This window comes from Megalobrama amblycephala, linkage group LG2, assembly GCF_018812025.1.
Source record: "Megalobrama amblycephala isolate DHTTF-2021 linkage group LG2, ASM1881202v1, whole genome shotgun sequence".
Lineage (NCBI taxonomy): Eukaryota > Metazoa > Chordata > Actinopteri > Cypriniformes > Xenocyprididae > Megalobrama > Megalobrama amblycephala.
This window is the reverse complement of record NC_063045.1, coordinates 48,243,904-48,260,236: the sequence shown is the minus strand read 5'-3', so window position 1 is coordinate 48,260,236 and position 16,333 is coordinate 48,243,904. Positions and strand designations below refer to the sequence as shown.

Here is a 16,333-nt window from a genome sequence, read left to right as displayed (position 1 = left end):
TTGTATCTAGGACAAATATTGTCCTATCGTCATAAGAAACAATGGAAAGCTTATTTATTCAGCTTTCAGATAATGTATAAATCTCAATTTCAAAAAACTGACCCTTATGACTGGTTTTGTGGTCCAGGGTCACATATATTATATTAGCACAGAAACTGTTATCTAGACCACTGCATTATTTTGCTAATTCAACCAAATGACGGCATTCATACAAATAATTGATGCCTACATTACCCTGAGTCTGCTGGAAACTGGAGGGCAGCAGGTCCTGATTTCGACTCACTTTCCTCTTGACTTTGATCCTTGCCAGGGCAGATTGTAATCTGGAGCGATGCTTCAACATCATCGTCTTCCAGGCACCTCCACATTTCACCCCATGACCAATGAGCAGGTCATACACCAGAACCTGTTGTACACACAATGACACATCTGTGATGCACTGATCAACACAGACATGTGGCTTACAAGTGAGGATTAAAGTAGAGTTGCTCACTTTGGCTAAATAGATCCGGAGTTTTGTTTCTTTCAGAAGCTTGGTGCTGTCGATGATCTCCTGCAGAACTGATGAGTATTTCTGTGTTTCACACACAAGTGCAAAGAGTTGCTTGATATTCTGATGAAGACAAAAAAAAGTTTTTTTTTTCAAAGGCAATTCATCATAATAATTTTTATATATTTTTTTAAACCATAGTCTACACAGAGAGTGAAACAATCATAACCATGTCATGTTTATTGTGTGAATTTTTTTTTTTTTTTTTAAAACACGACTGTCTATCCGTCGTGACGTCATTTCTACCCGACTATTTTGTCCCATTAGAGTTACTTGATTACCAAGGAAACAACAGTGTCTGTAAAACGCATGCTTGAGATGAAATAAGCGACATATGTGAAGAAAACAAGGTAAATATCACTTATAAAACAGATTATTTTACTGTACGTCATTCCCAAGATGAAATTTGGTTAAATTAAGCCATAGCCTATTTGTCACAAGTGCCCATAGTTGAAACACCCAATTATGCTTTATAGATGCCTGAGAGGCAAATACATCAGCACTTACTTGAAATTTACTGTCATAAACCAGAGTTTTCACAGCACCCTTTTTCTGCTCCACTTTCTCAAGAATCTCTGCCGCTTTCATATAAAGTGCCATGGTTAAAATAACACTGGCGTTTTATACAGTAATCTAAACACACATAACTTAATACATTCACATAGAACTAAATCTAGTATCCTTTTTAAATCAATTTCGCTTACTATAATGGAGTAAACGCACTACACAGTACCCACGTTTCCATATTTGCCTGGTTCGTTTTCGCAACGTTTTTCGACAGTACGGAACGTCTTGCGATAACTGTAGTACTGATGAATGCCCACTAGGGTGCGCCAAAGACAATTGTACAACTAATTGTAGTTATTGCCACACATCAAAAATGTATCTAATGTGTTTATCTGAGTCATAAATACGCTTAGAAGTAACATATAAAGATACTATATTCTAGAAGCTCTCTTCAGTGTGAATCATGCAGGTTTTCTATTAAATTTATTTAGATAACATCACTCAAGTGCTCTGTCTCACACACATCTGAAATGCTAATTACTAAACTGACACCCTCCACACTTGTGCATGAAACCCATTGAGCATCCTGTGAAATGTTGTCCTCACGTGTGAATAATCCTGTCTTTGGATCCACTTTAATTCCTCTTGAAGACAATAAACGACAATGGACAATTACAGTGAGTTTCACCTGAATGCATTGTCAAGCCTGCCTTATCATATTTGATACATCCAGCCTTTATGGCTCATATAGTGAGAATATGGAGCTTGTACTCAAAGTTTTGATCATGTTGATAATTTTGAAATTCTTGTTTCAAATTTGACACTTTATATGGTTTACAGGTAAACTTTGGGTTAAAAATCAACAAAATACCACCTACATGGCTTTTTAAAAACCTGAAGGGAAAGATTGGTCATTTCTTTAAGATTAATGACCGTACTTATAATCCATTGAGTCATAATGGATCTTAAAATTATGCAACGTGACTCACTGTTATGTGGACATTGCATGAGAACATTGAGGTCTGGTGGATGTAAACTTAATCAGGTCAATGTAAAAATGACTTTATGTTACCTTGAGGCTACAGCTAAACTGTTATAATGTAGAGTAACGTAAATTGAGTTCACGCATACTTGAACCTCTGGATAATGTAAACTCGTCTATGAATAGGTTCAGTGATTTTTAACATTCCACACCACTCATTTTAGCCGTATCTCATAACCAGGACATTGTTGAGTAATCCTAGAAAACTTGTATACTTCTTTAGGGGGTTAAGAGACAATCTTTACATTCTTGTGATCTCAGGATAAAAAGGTGTTGGGTGACAACCAGCATTCCTTAAGCTTGGATAACCGTGTCGAATACAATTCCCAGCCTTTCTGAGCAGAAAGTTGAGATGTTTGTAACTTCTGGCGCCGTATTAGATGTTGTGAAGTTGAAATAGAGGATAAACAGTGCTTTATGGGCGTCACCAATGGCCTTTAGCATATAAATGGGCATATGTGTCATAGGACTAGATTGAGCAATTGACTCTTTGCCGCTCTGTGTGTTCCTGTCTTAGGAAATGATGTCATTAGGCTCCTCCCTCGTTTTACCTGAACAGAGGGGTAGGGCCAGACAGAAGCCGTCTGTACAGACAGGAAAAAAACAAGGAACAGTTCACAACCTGTTTGTCTTTGACAGAAAACTTTTTTATGTGAAAAAGAGAATCCAGATTGCACAGGATCTTATTAAACAGCCTGAAAAATGGACGTCCCAGAGAATTCCCCAGGGATTATGGGGCTTCTGAAAACTTTTGATGCTTCAGAGTTTGGGAGTTGGGAAAAGATTGGCTCCGGCGGCTTTGGACAGGTGTACAAAGTACGACATATGCAGTGGAAAACATGGCTGGCGATCAAGTGCCCTCCTAGTCTTCATTCAGATGACAAGTGAGTTCGTTTTTTGAGTGTCACTGTCAGCTCAAAGAGACTTCTCTAGAAGTGTGTTTAAAGTGTGTGGGTGTGTGTGTGTGTGTGCGTGTGTGCATTGGTTAACCACAGTCATCTGAAAGGCAAGTGAAGTTTGTTTTTGTATGTGAAATTCATAATTTATGAATGCGGTACTGGAGATATGCTTTCATGTCAGTTTGTATTGATATTAATTGCTATTTGTTGGTTTGTTTATTATTTATTTTGAATCACAACTGCAATATAGAATTCCTGAAACTTTTTTTTTAATAGTGAGCATTAATATTCATTACTTCTAGGCTATTAGTAAGTCTCCATTCTGTTCACATTAACATTTGTCATGCCTGCATGCAAAAAGACGCTGCCCCTCAACATGTTGTGTCAGGAAACTGCTTATAATATACTGCCTTGAGCTATGATTATGCCCCCAGTCTCCCCAAATGTGCACACTGACATATTAAGACACCATGGATATCTCTCAGACTCTGTCTAAAGACTTACATTTACATTGCATCCACTTTCCACTTTAACTCTGTCCTGACATGACAAGGAGTGGCTGTATGTGAGCTTTGTTTCCCGGTAACCTTCCACACATAGACCTTAGCCAGAGCTTTGGTATGCACACAGATGTTGCAGTCACACGCAGAACATTTTACTTACGGTTATACTGGAGATGCACGACATATTGGCCACCATATCGGTATCAGCCGATATAGGTTCGTTTTTAATGTTATCGTTATCAGTCCAATAAAAAAATGAAATTCTGTCATAATTTACTCACCCTCAAGTTGTTCCAAACCTGTATACATTTTGAAGAAAGTTTGTAACCAGGCTACTTTGGGGCACAGTTGACTTCCATAGTAAGAAAAATACTATGAAAGTCAGTGATGCCCCAGAACTGTTCAGTTTCCCACATTCTTCGAAATATCTTCTTTTGTGTTCAACAGAAATTTATACAGGTTTGGAACAACCTGAGGTTGAGTAAATGATGACACAATTTTCATTTTTGGGTGAACTATCCCTTTAAAGCTGATAAATATTGGATTATTTCCTTCAGCTGAGACACTTCAGATGCGCACTGTTCACCATTATGGTTTTGAATAGCTTGAAATATGATATGGAATGGAGTCAAAAAGGAAAATACAGTTAAGTACAACATGTACAGCGCAAGTCTGTCATATAGGCTACATAAAATTAGAATGAGAACATTAGAATTGAGTGCTTGGGACATGAATTTTAATGGTGAAACTTTTGTTTTTGTAATCAGGCTCTCAAAAACTATTTAAAATTTGGATTTATTGGCCATTATATCGGCTTTCAAATATAAAGAATTATTGGTTATCAGTATCGGCTAAAATTTTCATTATATAGGTTATACAGTAAATTATGGTATACAATATCCCATACATTTTTGTTATTGTGAGATATTTATGTATTTATACTACCGTTAAAAAGTTTGGGGTTGGTGAGATTTTTTTTTAATGTTTTTGAAAGTCTCTTATGTTCACCAAGGCTGCATTTATTTGATCAAAAATACAGTAAAAACAGTAACTGTGTGAAATATTATTGCAATTTAAAATAACTGTTTTTTAATTAAATATAATTTTAAAATGTAATTTATTCCTGTGATGGAAAAGGTGAATTTTCAGCATCATTACTCCAGTCTTCAGTGTCACATGATTCTTCAGATATCATGCTAATATGAGAAACATTTCTTATGCTTAATATTTTTGTGGAAATTGTGATGCCTTTTTTTTTAAGGATTCTTAGTATGTGTTTATATAATCATGTTTATTTAAAAACAATTAAATATTCACAAACACTGAGCCTGCACTTATTAACATAAAAAAAATCACGAGTTCGACTTAATATTTGCCCTAATGACATCATAACCCTTCATAACCCACGACCCTGCAGTGTGTATTCCCCTTTCCATTCTTCTTCTTTGCGCTTCATATTTAAAGTTTGTTAAAATAATTTTAAATGACTTATATTATGTAAGTCTTCTGGGAATGCTGAGAACTTGAGTCACTAGTCAACACATTAAACAAGCAGGCACATATGCGATATTAAGATTCTGCATGAAATCACCAATATTTAGATTAAAAAAATGTGTTATAATTATTCTTGTTTAGACTTTTTGAATTGTACTTCAGCATGACCTTTGATCTCAGGTGATGATACGGTGTGATTTTCTTTGGGCATAAATGTTTCAATAGCCTTGGATGAGCATGAATACAGGAGCATGTATTAAGTCTTTTCCCCAAGGGTTCAGGCCATTTGTATTGTTATGCAACTCCTCTGGCCCTATAACTCTGTGTAGAATAGGCCCTGATTGTACTTTGTGTATCAGATCAGGGGCACTATTGATATGTATCACTATGGAAATTATTGAGACAACAGGAAACATCAACAGGTCCTTAATGTTAAAAGATTTGTTCAGGTCTGGTTATGAGGGTCGCCTCGAGTTCGCCATACAGATGTAATCTTGCACATCTTCTTGCAAAACTTGCTTTGGAACTCTTCATGCGGATGTCACTTTGCGTCACCAAGCTTAAGGAGGAAAAAAACAAAAGAATCTGATTGAAATCCAACGAATGCTGTTCCATGTGACCCTCAGGTTATCAGTAGCTGAGATCTGAAGGTACAAGAATTCTAATTTGCCTCCCCCATCTAAACAGGGCACAGAGTTAAAAGCAGGCTTTGTCCTCCTGTGCTCCATCAGGCCTCTGCAGACTTGCAGAACTGGTCGAACTGGATCTTTTTTTTTCTTTTTTCTAAGAAAAGAACAGCTTTTGTTGAGCTCAAAAGGGTGGCAGAACAGTGTGGGGCAGTGTGGGTAGCTTTAAAGGTTTACCTCCACACTCCCGGTAATCTTGTCACTCCTTACCTCCCATTTATCCATCCCAGTGGGAATTGCACCACTGTTTAATACCAGACTTTATTAAGAGTTATGCTTTCCCTCAGCATTCTGAAAAGCTAGTTTTATATCAACGCTAAGTGTATAAAAAATGTATTTATTTGGTATTATGCTTTCCTTCAGCCTTCTTAAAGGGTTAGTTCACCCAAAAAGGAAAATTCTGTCATTAATGACTCACCCTCATGTTGTTCCACACCTGTAAGACCTTTGTTCATCTTCGGAACACAATTTTAGATATTTTTGATCAAATCTGATGGCTCAGTGAGGTCTGCACTGCCAGCAAGATCATTTCCTTTTTCATTGCCCTGAAAACTACTAAAAACATATTTAAAACAGTTCATGTGACTACAGTGGTTCAACCTTACTGTTAAGAATATTTTTGTGCACCAAAAAAAACTTTATTGAACAATATCTAGTAATGTGTGATCTCAAAACACTGCTTCATGAAGCTTCGAAGCTTTACGAATCTTTTGTTTCGAATCAGTGGTTCGGAGCACGTATCAAACTGCCAGAGTCACCGAAATCATGTGATTTTGGTGCTCATAAATCACTCATTCGAAACAAAAGATTCGTAAAGCTTCGAAGCTTCATGAAGCAGTGTTTTGAAATCGTCCTTCACTAGATATTGTTCAATAAAGTCGATATTTTGGGTTTTTTTTGGTGAACAAAAAGTATTCTTGTCGCTTTATAATATTAAGGTTGAATCACTGTAGTCACATGAACTGTTTTAAATATGTTTTTAGTGTCATTCTGAGCTTTGAAAAAGGAAATGATCTTGCTGGCAATGGAGGCCTCACTGAGCCATTGGATTTTATCAAAAATATCTTAATTTGTGTTTTGAAGATGAACGAATTGTTTATTTGTTTGTTGGAGTTATGCTTTCTCTCGCTTTCTTCATGCTAGTTTTCTTTCAATAGAAAATATCAACACAAAGTGTATTAAAAATAAATTTGTTGATTTTTTTTTTTTTTTTCATTGAGTTATGCTTTCCTTCCCCTTCTTAAACTTCTTAAACATCAACACTAAGTGTATTAAAATGAAATCAATTACTCTTTTATTGAATTTCATTATTTATTTGTTTATTTATTTCATGCTACAATTGTCAGATAGAGCTACGTGACCACTTTTGGCTCAATCATTGGCGTCATATGAGTAATAAAAGACTCACTATACTAATAAAGCGATTAAACAGAATGCTGACTTACACACATTGCAAGCTTTTTGTTTAATATCTGTGCTTGATTTCTTGAGTAACATGGTTGAGAGACGTTGTGGTGCTGTTTACTCAGCAAACAGATTGTAAACTTTGAGATGTCCTTCATAAGTCCAGTTATAAAATATATGACCTACATGTCTGACTTCTGTCTGACTTGTTACTAATAAAATAAGTTGTGTAAGAACAAAGTATAAGAGAGCCATTCAAACAACCCCATATCCATCAATGTTAAAGACTGGAATGTAATTAAAAAGATTATGTCAGATAAATATACTGTAAACAGCATTGTGGGAAACTGGTAAAGCTATTTGTGTATGCATGAATGCGGTTTCAGATATGCTGGCTTTATTTCATAATGGAAATTTAGCCAATAGTTAAAAAACATTGTGTCATTGTTCATAATACGCTTCCGGACAATATGAGTGAGTCAGGTTTGTCAGTGTGCTCAGGTCAAACGGGTTTAGTACCTTCCCTTGTTGTTTTTATAAAAGTGCCTTGCTGTGATTTCTTTATCATCTTTTTAATTAATTGGGTGTGTTGCCAGTTTTCCAGTTAATATCCAGCTGGATCCCTCCCATGTGAAGACATTCCTTACTAAGCAAATGCCATTTACATTCCACTACTTTTTTAACGCATTCATTTTTTGTTGTTTAGGGAGCGTGCTGAACTCTTGGAGGAGGCCAAGAAGATGGAGGCAGCTAAGTTCCGCTACATTCTCCCTGTATACGGCATTTGCAGCGACCCACAGGGATTGGTGATGGAATACATGGAGACAGGCTCTCTGGAAACTCTACTGGCCTCAGAGCCACTGCCCTGGGAGCTACGTTTCCGTATCATACACGAGACGGCGGTTGGGATGAACTTCCTGCATTGCATGAACCCACCCCTACTTCATCTTGACCTTAAACCTGCTAACATCCTGCTGGACGCGCACTACCACATCAAGGTGAGCCACGTCTGGTCATGACGAGGTCTTGACTCCTATGCCAATGAAGTGGGGATTTTAACTGCTCATGGTGTAGACTTTCCAAGGAATCAATCAGCTGATTCATTGCATCAAATCTTCAGTGATTCATCACTACCTGAGTAAACTGCTTTGATGAGGCGATTACAAAATCACAAGTTATTTGGAGCTTTACCTGTCTATCACTCACAAGGGATGGTTCATGCAAAATTAACTCACCCTCATGTTGTTCAAAACCTATACGACTTTCTTCTGTGGAACGAGCCGTGATGCTAACATGGCGTAAAAACTTAATAAACAAACAAACAAAATCTTCTGTGAAACGCAAAAGAAGATATTTTGAAAAATTTCTCTTTCTTTTGAAAGTAATATGTTGAAAGTAATTTAGGTCCAATCTCCAATGTTATTTTGGATGCCATCGACTTCTATTAAATGGACAAAAACAGTTCTTTTTGTGTCCTTTAAGGCAGGGATTCCTAAACATTTTTGTCAGCTGAACCACATTTGTGGTTACTTGAAGTACCCCCAGATATTTTAAGTTCATATTTCAATAATTTAACAACCCATTGTTCCCGGTTCTCTGGTGTTGATTAATAGTCACATGTCATGCAGGTAATCAAATAAAATTAGTGCTGTCAAATGATTAATCGCGAAAATAAATGTTTGTGTAATATATACGTGTGTGTACTGTGTATTTTTATTATGTTTAAATACACACACATGCATGTATATATTTAACAAAAATATAGTTTATATATAAAATATTTATTTTATATAATATAAATTATATATACATGTAAATATTTCTTAAATATATACATGTATGTGTGTGTATTTATATATACAGTACAAACACGTATATTATGTAAACTCAAACTTTTATTTTGGATGCGATTAATCGCGATAAATCATTTGACAGCACTAAATAAAATAGCTCTTTTTTTTAGTGTTTTATTTTTTCAATTGTTTGTTTTTATTTCAAAATGATTTATTTTAAATCTTTTCATCAATTTTCCCATTTTGGGAAACCCTGTTTAAGGGCTTTATAAGTTATTTTAAAGCTGCTGTCCGCGATTTTTGGCCCTCTAGCGGTTAATAAACAGAAAGAACTGCACGCGTCTTGCGGAGGAACATTCTAGACGGAGCTACTTTTCTCCGTGTATGTCTATGGCGAGTCACGCAGTTACTGTGATACTCTGCGGCCAGTCCGGTCTGAAATAGTCCGAATATAAACACATATTATAAGTGTAGCATAATGATTCAGGATAAGACAAAAACACGGTTTGGAAAATGGATTCATGTTGTATATTCTCATTATATAATTTGTGTAAATTTTTAACACAAAAAAAGTTGCGGACCGCAATTTGTTCAGATCCAATTTAAAATGAAATTTCACTTGTTAAAAAAATAAACAGCTACATTCTGATTTAAATATCTAGATTATGTGCTTCATGTTCGTGAAAACACCCTGTCAACGTGATGAATTGTAATTCTAATCCAACGCTGACGACCAAACAACAGTTTTAATCTCAGTCATGTCAGATCATCTATGCGGATAAATTCATAAGGATTTCAAAACCGGTTGGGGGGGGGAAGGGTACATCTATCATTTTCTTTTCACGGTCCCCACATACCTTTCCAGAAAATTTCCTGAGGGTTGAAAAGCTTTCCCATGCTTTATCCCATTTATATCCAACCTTCCCATGGATGAGTAAGCAGGTGTCACGAGGGATGGGTGGGAATCGTCGTGTCGGATTGAAAAGGCTGGATGTAAACACGTATCCCGGACCAGTCTGAACAAGCTAAAGCTAGGCAGTGTTAATGAAGGGTTGGCACACACACGCCTACATATGCGTGCACACATTTACAGAAAAATCAGGGCTTCCCCACCTAATAGGGCACCTGTAGGCAACTCTGAACATGTTTTTTGGAAAAAAGCACAGTAAATTACACTTCAATAAAACCTAATCTAATTAAAAGTGATAAAAAGTCTAAAGACTTAACCATTGCCCTTTTCTTTGTGGTCTTCATTTTAGATTTCTGACTTTGGCCTAGCAAGGTGGAACGGCTTTGTCAGGAATGACGATATTAGCCGTGATGGGTTTTGTGGCACCATCGCCTACCTCCCTCCAGAGAGGATCATAGAAAAAGACAGAATCTCTGACATTAAACACGATGTGTACAGGTCAGCCATTTTGGATTGTCGTCACTGTGTAAACTGTAACTTAGATCAAACTCAAATATGAGATCAGCTTCTGTTTGTCAAAACCACCTTTCCATGCTTAAGTCAATGTTGTCTAACACATATGTGTTGTTTTTACAGTTTTTCGATTGTTATCTGGGGAATTCTCACACAGAAGAAGCCATATCAAGGTAAGACGAGAAGGCAAATCTGTCTCTCAATGTTTCCCTTGATTTGAATTAGAACAGAGAGTGTTTGGAAACCCTTATTATTACACTTCTTATTATGTACGCCATCAGATCCCGTAAAGAGATTTTTGGCATTCATTTCAATCAAACTGGCACTCAATGAGGGAGTGTCTGTGTGTTTATCTGGTTGTGATTTCCAGGTACAGGGGAAGAAAAAAATAAGACTGCTGCTTTTTTTAGTATCTAGCAGTTACAAGAATTCAGTGTGAAAGAATGAAACCAAAAAAAAAAAAGTTTTATTGTCATAAGAGACAAAACTGTTGTGTTTGGCACCAGTAAATAGAATCAGTTGGCTGCCAAACAATCCTTCCAAAAGGAACCTATACAATATCCTGATGTATTATACAATGAGGGTTGAAATAACAGGACATGAAATTAGCAGCCTCTGTTTGCTTTTCTGAGAAGTGATGATTTCTTTTTTTCTGGTCTAATTAATATAATCTGCAGGATGTTGCTGATTCGCCCGCCCTTTCCATTTATATATATTTACATATATATTTCCATCACAATTATATCCCCAATGCATAAAAATAACTATATGTGACCTGGGACCACAAAACCAGTCATAAGGGTCAATTTTTTTAAATTGAGATTTACGCATCACATGAAAGCTGAAAAAAATAAGCTTTCCATTGATGTATTGTTTGTTAGGATAGGACAATATTTGGCTAAGATACAATCTGAGGGTGCAAAAAAATCAAAATATTGAGAAAATCGCCTTTAAAGATGTCCTTAGCAATGCATATCCACTCACAAAAATACATTTTTGATATATTTATGGAAGGATATTGACAAAATATCTTCATGGAACATGATCTTTACTTAATATCCTAATGATTTTGGCATAAAAGAAAAATCGATAATTTTGACCCAGAAAATGTATTGTTGGCTATTGCTACAAATATACCCATGTGACTTAAGACTGGTTTTGTGGTCCAGGGTCACGTATATTAGTTAGAATTGTATGTCAAAAGTATTTAAATTGTAGTACTTAAACATCACTGTAGAATTTGTTATTTTGCCTTTTAATTTATGATCATTTTAATTAAAAAAAAAAAAATTGTCCAAACAATAAAAGAATATACAATATTAATCGAAGGGAAACATAATTGAGAATTGTGAGTAAAACAAAAGTAAACCATTTCAGATCTCGTTACAAAAATGAGAATTGAAGGGAAATGTGCTATAACAATATATGAAAATTAGTTTTATTTTTTTAGTAATGCAAAATCTATTTTCATTTCCTGTTGATTTTTGGGGTGAAATATGACTTTGTGTGATTGATTAAATTAAGTTGGAAACTCAATTATTAAACTACATTAATTATCACTGCATTCTGTTGTGTGGCCAGTATACTGATGTTATTTATTTGCTCTGTCTGTTTTATAGGAGAGAATAACATCCTGCACATAATGGTGAAGGTGGTGAAGGGTGTTCGTCCAGACCTCAGCGTCATTCCCCGCAGTCGTCCCCAGGCCTGCTCAGGGTTCCTGTCCCTTATGCAGAAGTGCTGGGCACATTCCCCTGAAGCCAGACCCAGTTTTCAAGGTGAGTGTCTGTCTCTCGCTTCAATCATACCAGTAATAAAACTGATGAGTCACAGGAACCAGAGTTGCATTGCAAGAATGACATGACAGAATATGCCAGACAATCAGAACAGTGACACAATGTCTCATTCCTGTACTTCAGTACATGTATAACATTTAAAACATGAATATGTTTTGTAATATCAGGAAGCATTTCTATAGAGGGGTATACCAGACTTTCTTAAATAGGCTTTGTTCAAGCACAGACACTGTGATTTCTGTTTTACGCAAACTCATCACAGAACTCATCAAATCCATCGCTAATGCTTTCTGATTTTTGTGCTGTTGTTCTCCCATCACATATGATGTCACTTCCTGGATGAGGATGTAATTGAAATCCTGGCTTCTGTTAATTAAAGGGATTTCAGAAATGATATTGAGAATGCAGCAACAATATTGTCAAGAAAACATGATTTGTTTAAAACATTTCTGGGAAAAATGAAGAAACATTTGCGTATATGTATATGCATATGCATATTTATATGTTTCTAACATGGTTCACTTTCTCCTCCAGAGATCACTTCAGAAGCTGAGGAGCTGTGCACCAAACCTCACGATGAATCCAGAGCTTCCATTTCTTCAGAACTAGAATGTTCCCCCTGCCCTGCTCCAGCCTCCAGTGAACAGGTAATATCAGATGGATCTCTATGCATGAATGTTCACAAATCTTCTTCCGCTGGCATACCATGTGTGACGCAAAAGCAGTGTTATGTTCATATGAGTCATTAAGACTGACCTCTGCAATGTAGTTTAGACTTCCTGTCCCTCAATTATTAGGCAACTCTTTGGTATTTGTTTGTTTTAGTCTAAGTACATAGTGTAAATGTTTCACCAAGATGACAGTCTTTCATCAATGACAGAGAATGCTACCAAACTGCATTGCTTCAGCAGAACCCTTTTGTCATTTTCTGGATGGGCATATAAAACTGTTTATTTTAGGAACAACATGCTGTCCTTCGTTTGTCAAAATGCTACATCTTTGAATGAAATGTTTACATCTACAGTCAGTGATCTGTAGATGCAACTTTTCAATCTATGCAACTTTTCTTCACATACAGACTAACAACCAAAAACCAGTGAGGCCAAAGTCAGCCATGTTACCTGAGAAAGACTGCAGCCTCTCTGAGTTGCTGTGTCAGATGGACCCCGGCTTCTCACGCAGTTTTAGCAATGTCAAAGAGGAGTCCCTTGAGAGCAAAGACAACACCAGCAAGAGACTGTCAGGCATCTCCTCTGTGGACTCAGCTTTCTCGTCCCAAGGCTCTATTACATTGTCCTTTGAGAAGGAAAATGCTGTGAATGGTAAGAGAAAAGCATCTCATGAAAAGCTCATGTTTTTGCACAGTATAAGGGTGTTTTATTTTATCATTATTTTTATTTTTTGCTTTTTGTTTTGTTTTATTTTGTTAATCGTACTGTTTTGCTTCGATTTGTTTTTTTATTTTGTTTGTGTTTTGGTTTTTGTTTTGCTTTGATCTGTTTCTTATTTTGTTTGTGTTTTGTTTTGCTTTTGATTTGTTTTGTGTTTTGTTTTGAGTTGTTTTTTGTTTTGAGTTATTTAGGGTTTTTTTGTTTCATTTTTGTTATTTGTTTTGATTTTTTTTGGGGGGGTGTGGTTGGCTTTGCAAAGATTATTGATCATCTGATGTTGTGCAGAAACTTTGTGAAGAAATTTATACAAAATTTGATGAATCTGACAATCGTAAATGTCTAATCCATGTGCCATAAAACTCTTTGTCACTCATTATTGTTCACTATGTTTTATATACTACTTTAGAATCCAGTGAGTTTCAAAAGAAGAAGCTTTGTGAAGCCATTCGCACTGAGGACATCGCCAAGCTGATGAAGATCCTCCAGCCGCAAGATGTTGACTTGCTCTTGGACGGTGGCAGCAACCTGCTTCACTTCGCCGTGAGTCTGGCCAATGAGGAAGCAGTTAAGTTTCTGCTGCTTAGCAACTGCAACCCTAATTTGCCCAATACTCATGGAGCCACGCCCCTCCACCTGGCTGCCGAAAAGCGGCTGAAGGGAGTGTCCGAGATTCTCCTGAGCCGCAAGACGACAAATGTCAACGCGAAGGACGAGGACCAGTACACACCTCTGCACTTCGCAGCCCAGAACGGCGACGAGGCCCTGACACGTTTACTCCTAGACCGTTCTGCTTCCATTAACGAAACAGACGCTCAGGGACGCACGCCGACGCATATTGCCTGCCACCACGGACAGGAGAACGTGGTGAGGGTCTTGCTGAGTCGAGGAGCTGATGTCCATGTCAAAGGCAAAGACGACTGGACGGCACTACACCTGGCTGCCTGGCAAGGCCATTTGGGAATCGTGAAGCTCCTGGTGAAGCAGGCAGGTGCCGATGTTGATGGTCAGACATCGGATGGGCGCACTCCGCTCCATCTGGCGTCTCAAAGAGGCCAGTACCGGGTGGCACGGATCTTGGTGGAGCTCGGCGCTAATGTGCATCTGACCTCCGACGGCCTCCACAGTCCGCTTCACGTGGCTGCGGAAACGGGCCACACCAGCACTTCAAGGCTGCTTGTAAAACACGGCGCTGATATTCACGCCCGGACGGCCAACGGCTGCACCGCCTTGCACCTAGCCGCCCAGAAAGGCCACCTGCCGACAGTTAAAATGCTTCTGGTGGAGGGTGCTGACCCTGAGAGCTCCAACCATGGCCTTCGCACGGCATGTCACCTGGCTGCCGAGAATGGCTACTGCGAGGTCCTGAAAGAGCTTCTGCAGAGCTTCCCGGACATTGCTAATACTCAAGACAGAAATGGACTCACTCCACTTCACCTGGCTGTACGTGGTGGCTACAAAGATGCCATCTGTGTCCTCCTCGAACGTGGTGCCGACGCAGCACCGCTGTCTCCACAGCCCGCTAGAGAGAGCTCGTTTGACTACACTTCGGAATCGGAGCCAGAGAGTCCGAATCCTCTCACCCCGACAAAACTCGAGAGGAAAGTGGTCATTCTGAAACTCACCAGCCACAAAAATACTGACGGCACATCGATCCCTGTAGACTCGCTGTGTGAATCGGCACCTTGTTGAGGGTCCTACTGGGGCTTTGGCCTCATGGACTCCAGGAACTTTTGCCAATATGCTCACAGACACTTTCTCCCTCTTTTTATCCCTCCTACTTTATAAAGACTGACAGATGCTTTAAAATAGGGACTCTTGTTATCCATTGGGATTTAATGTACATATTGTAATTACTCAGTTATCGGAATATTGACAGGTATTTTCTCCAGGGTTTGGTCTCTTGTTGGCTTTCCTCCTTAATAATAGAGTTATTTTGTGATTGGAAATGCATTTATATATGTATATATCAGTACTGTAGATAGAGCCTGGATTTTGTACTTCCTTCCATGGAGTCCACTTCCTGTCATTTCCATGCCATTGTTTATCCATTCCTGTTTTTGTTGTATGTCTTTGATTTCACTGTTTTCTTCTTCTACTTGTTACCTGTGGACTGTGGTGGTTGATGCAATGCAAGCAATGCTTTCTCCAGCCCTAAAATTGTTTTGAAATATTATAGAAATGTCTTTTGTAGCATATTAGAATAAGCTCACCATATATCAACTTAATATTGCACTTCAAATCTTGAAATGGCAATGTTGCGAGACCAATTATATCATTAAAATGGTTCACTAAAATAGAGCTGTGCATTTACAGAGCCATTTCGCTTGTATCATGGGAACGGGCCCTCAGGGGGATCACAGGTGTGGGTAGACCGTATGGGGGGAGGACTCTATCCCATGTACCCTCATGCTCAGACTATTGGCTCATTCCTGAGACCACTTTATCTTTTCATCACTCTGTAAAACCACTGCGCCGTGCCCTGCATTATGCCAAGGGGGGGCGTAGCCGTCATTATCTTTCACTGTCTGGAACAGACAGCCTGTTAATTGCTAGGTCTTTAATCTGCTGTTGAACTCTGTGCTTCTGTGTTGATGTTGATAGTATCCATGCATCTGCATTTGCATCTGTATAAACTAAATCTTCCATAGCAAACTCTGTATTCCACTGTCAACACCTCCTGCAGGTTTCACCTTGACTTCTGTAATTAGTTGATAAAGCTGCCTTGTCATTTCCCCTTTGTACACAAAAAGGTATTTCTCAGTTATTCATAGTGTTTGCACAGTTTTATATTTGCACACTTTTATATTTGATGAAAAATTAAAGTGCATAACATGTATGTAAAGTA

General features: G+C 37.9%; 2 protein-coding genes across 4 annotated transcripts in view; one reads left to right on the top strand and one right to left on the bottom strand.

Annotated features, from left to right (window-relative positions):
- Positions 1-1,322, bottom strand: part of nsun5 (NOP2/Sun RNA methyltransferase 5) — a 9,665-nt gene extending 8,343 nt beyond the window's left edge. For both annotated transcript variants that reach the window (XR_007183597.1, XM_048181610.1), the window contains exons 1-3: positions 1,058-1,322; positions 494-613; positions 235-406 (exon numbers count right to left, since the gene is read on the bottom strand). Coding sequence is in view for 1 of the 2 variants with exons in the window: in XM_048181610.1 (XP_048037567.1) it covers positions 235-406; positions 494-613; positions 1,058-1,150 (385 nt within the window). In the remaining variant the exon portion in view is untranslated. The remainder of the gene's footprint in view (positions 1-234; positions 407-493; positions 614-1,057) is intronic.
- On the top strand, positions 790-16,333 carry ripk4 (receptor-interacting serine-threonine kinase 4). Of its 2 annotated transcripts, XM_048181583.1 has the most exons (9): positions 790-900; positions 2,617-2,983; positions 7,792-8,083; positions 10,138-10,286; positions 10,425-10,474; positions 11,921-12,079; positions 12,632-12,744; positions 13,176-13,419; positions 13,895-16,333. In XM_048181583.1, exons 2-9 carry the CDS (start codon positions 2,802-2,804, stop codon positions 15,175-15,177), a joined length of 2,472 nt encoding a protein of 823 aa, XP_048037540.1. In that variant the 5' UTR covers positions 790-900; positions 2,617-2,801; the 3' UTR covers positions 15,178-16,333. The 2 variants fall into 2 exon arrangements, with proteins under 2 accessions (XP_048037540.1, XP_048037541.1); XM_048181584.1 differs by lacking the exon at positions 2,617-2,983.

What these genes read in the sequence shown, in the direction of transcription:
- ripk4 (XM_048181583.1), top strand. Translation starts at nt 2,802, where the DNA reads ATGGACGTCCCAGAGAATTCCCCAGGGATTATGGGGCTTCTGAAAACT. An exon ending in ACGCGCACTACCACATCAAG is followed by an intron (nt 8,084 to 10,137) that starts GTGAGCCACGTC and finishes TCTTCATTTTAG; the next exon opens with ATTTCTGACTTTGGCCTAGC. An exon ending in GAAGGAAAATGCTGTGAATG is followed by an intron (nt 13,420 to 13,894) that starts GTAAGAGAAAAG and finishes ATACTACTTTAG; the next exon opens with AATCCAGTGAGTTTCAAAAG.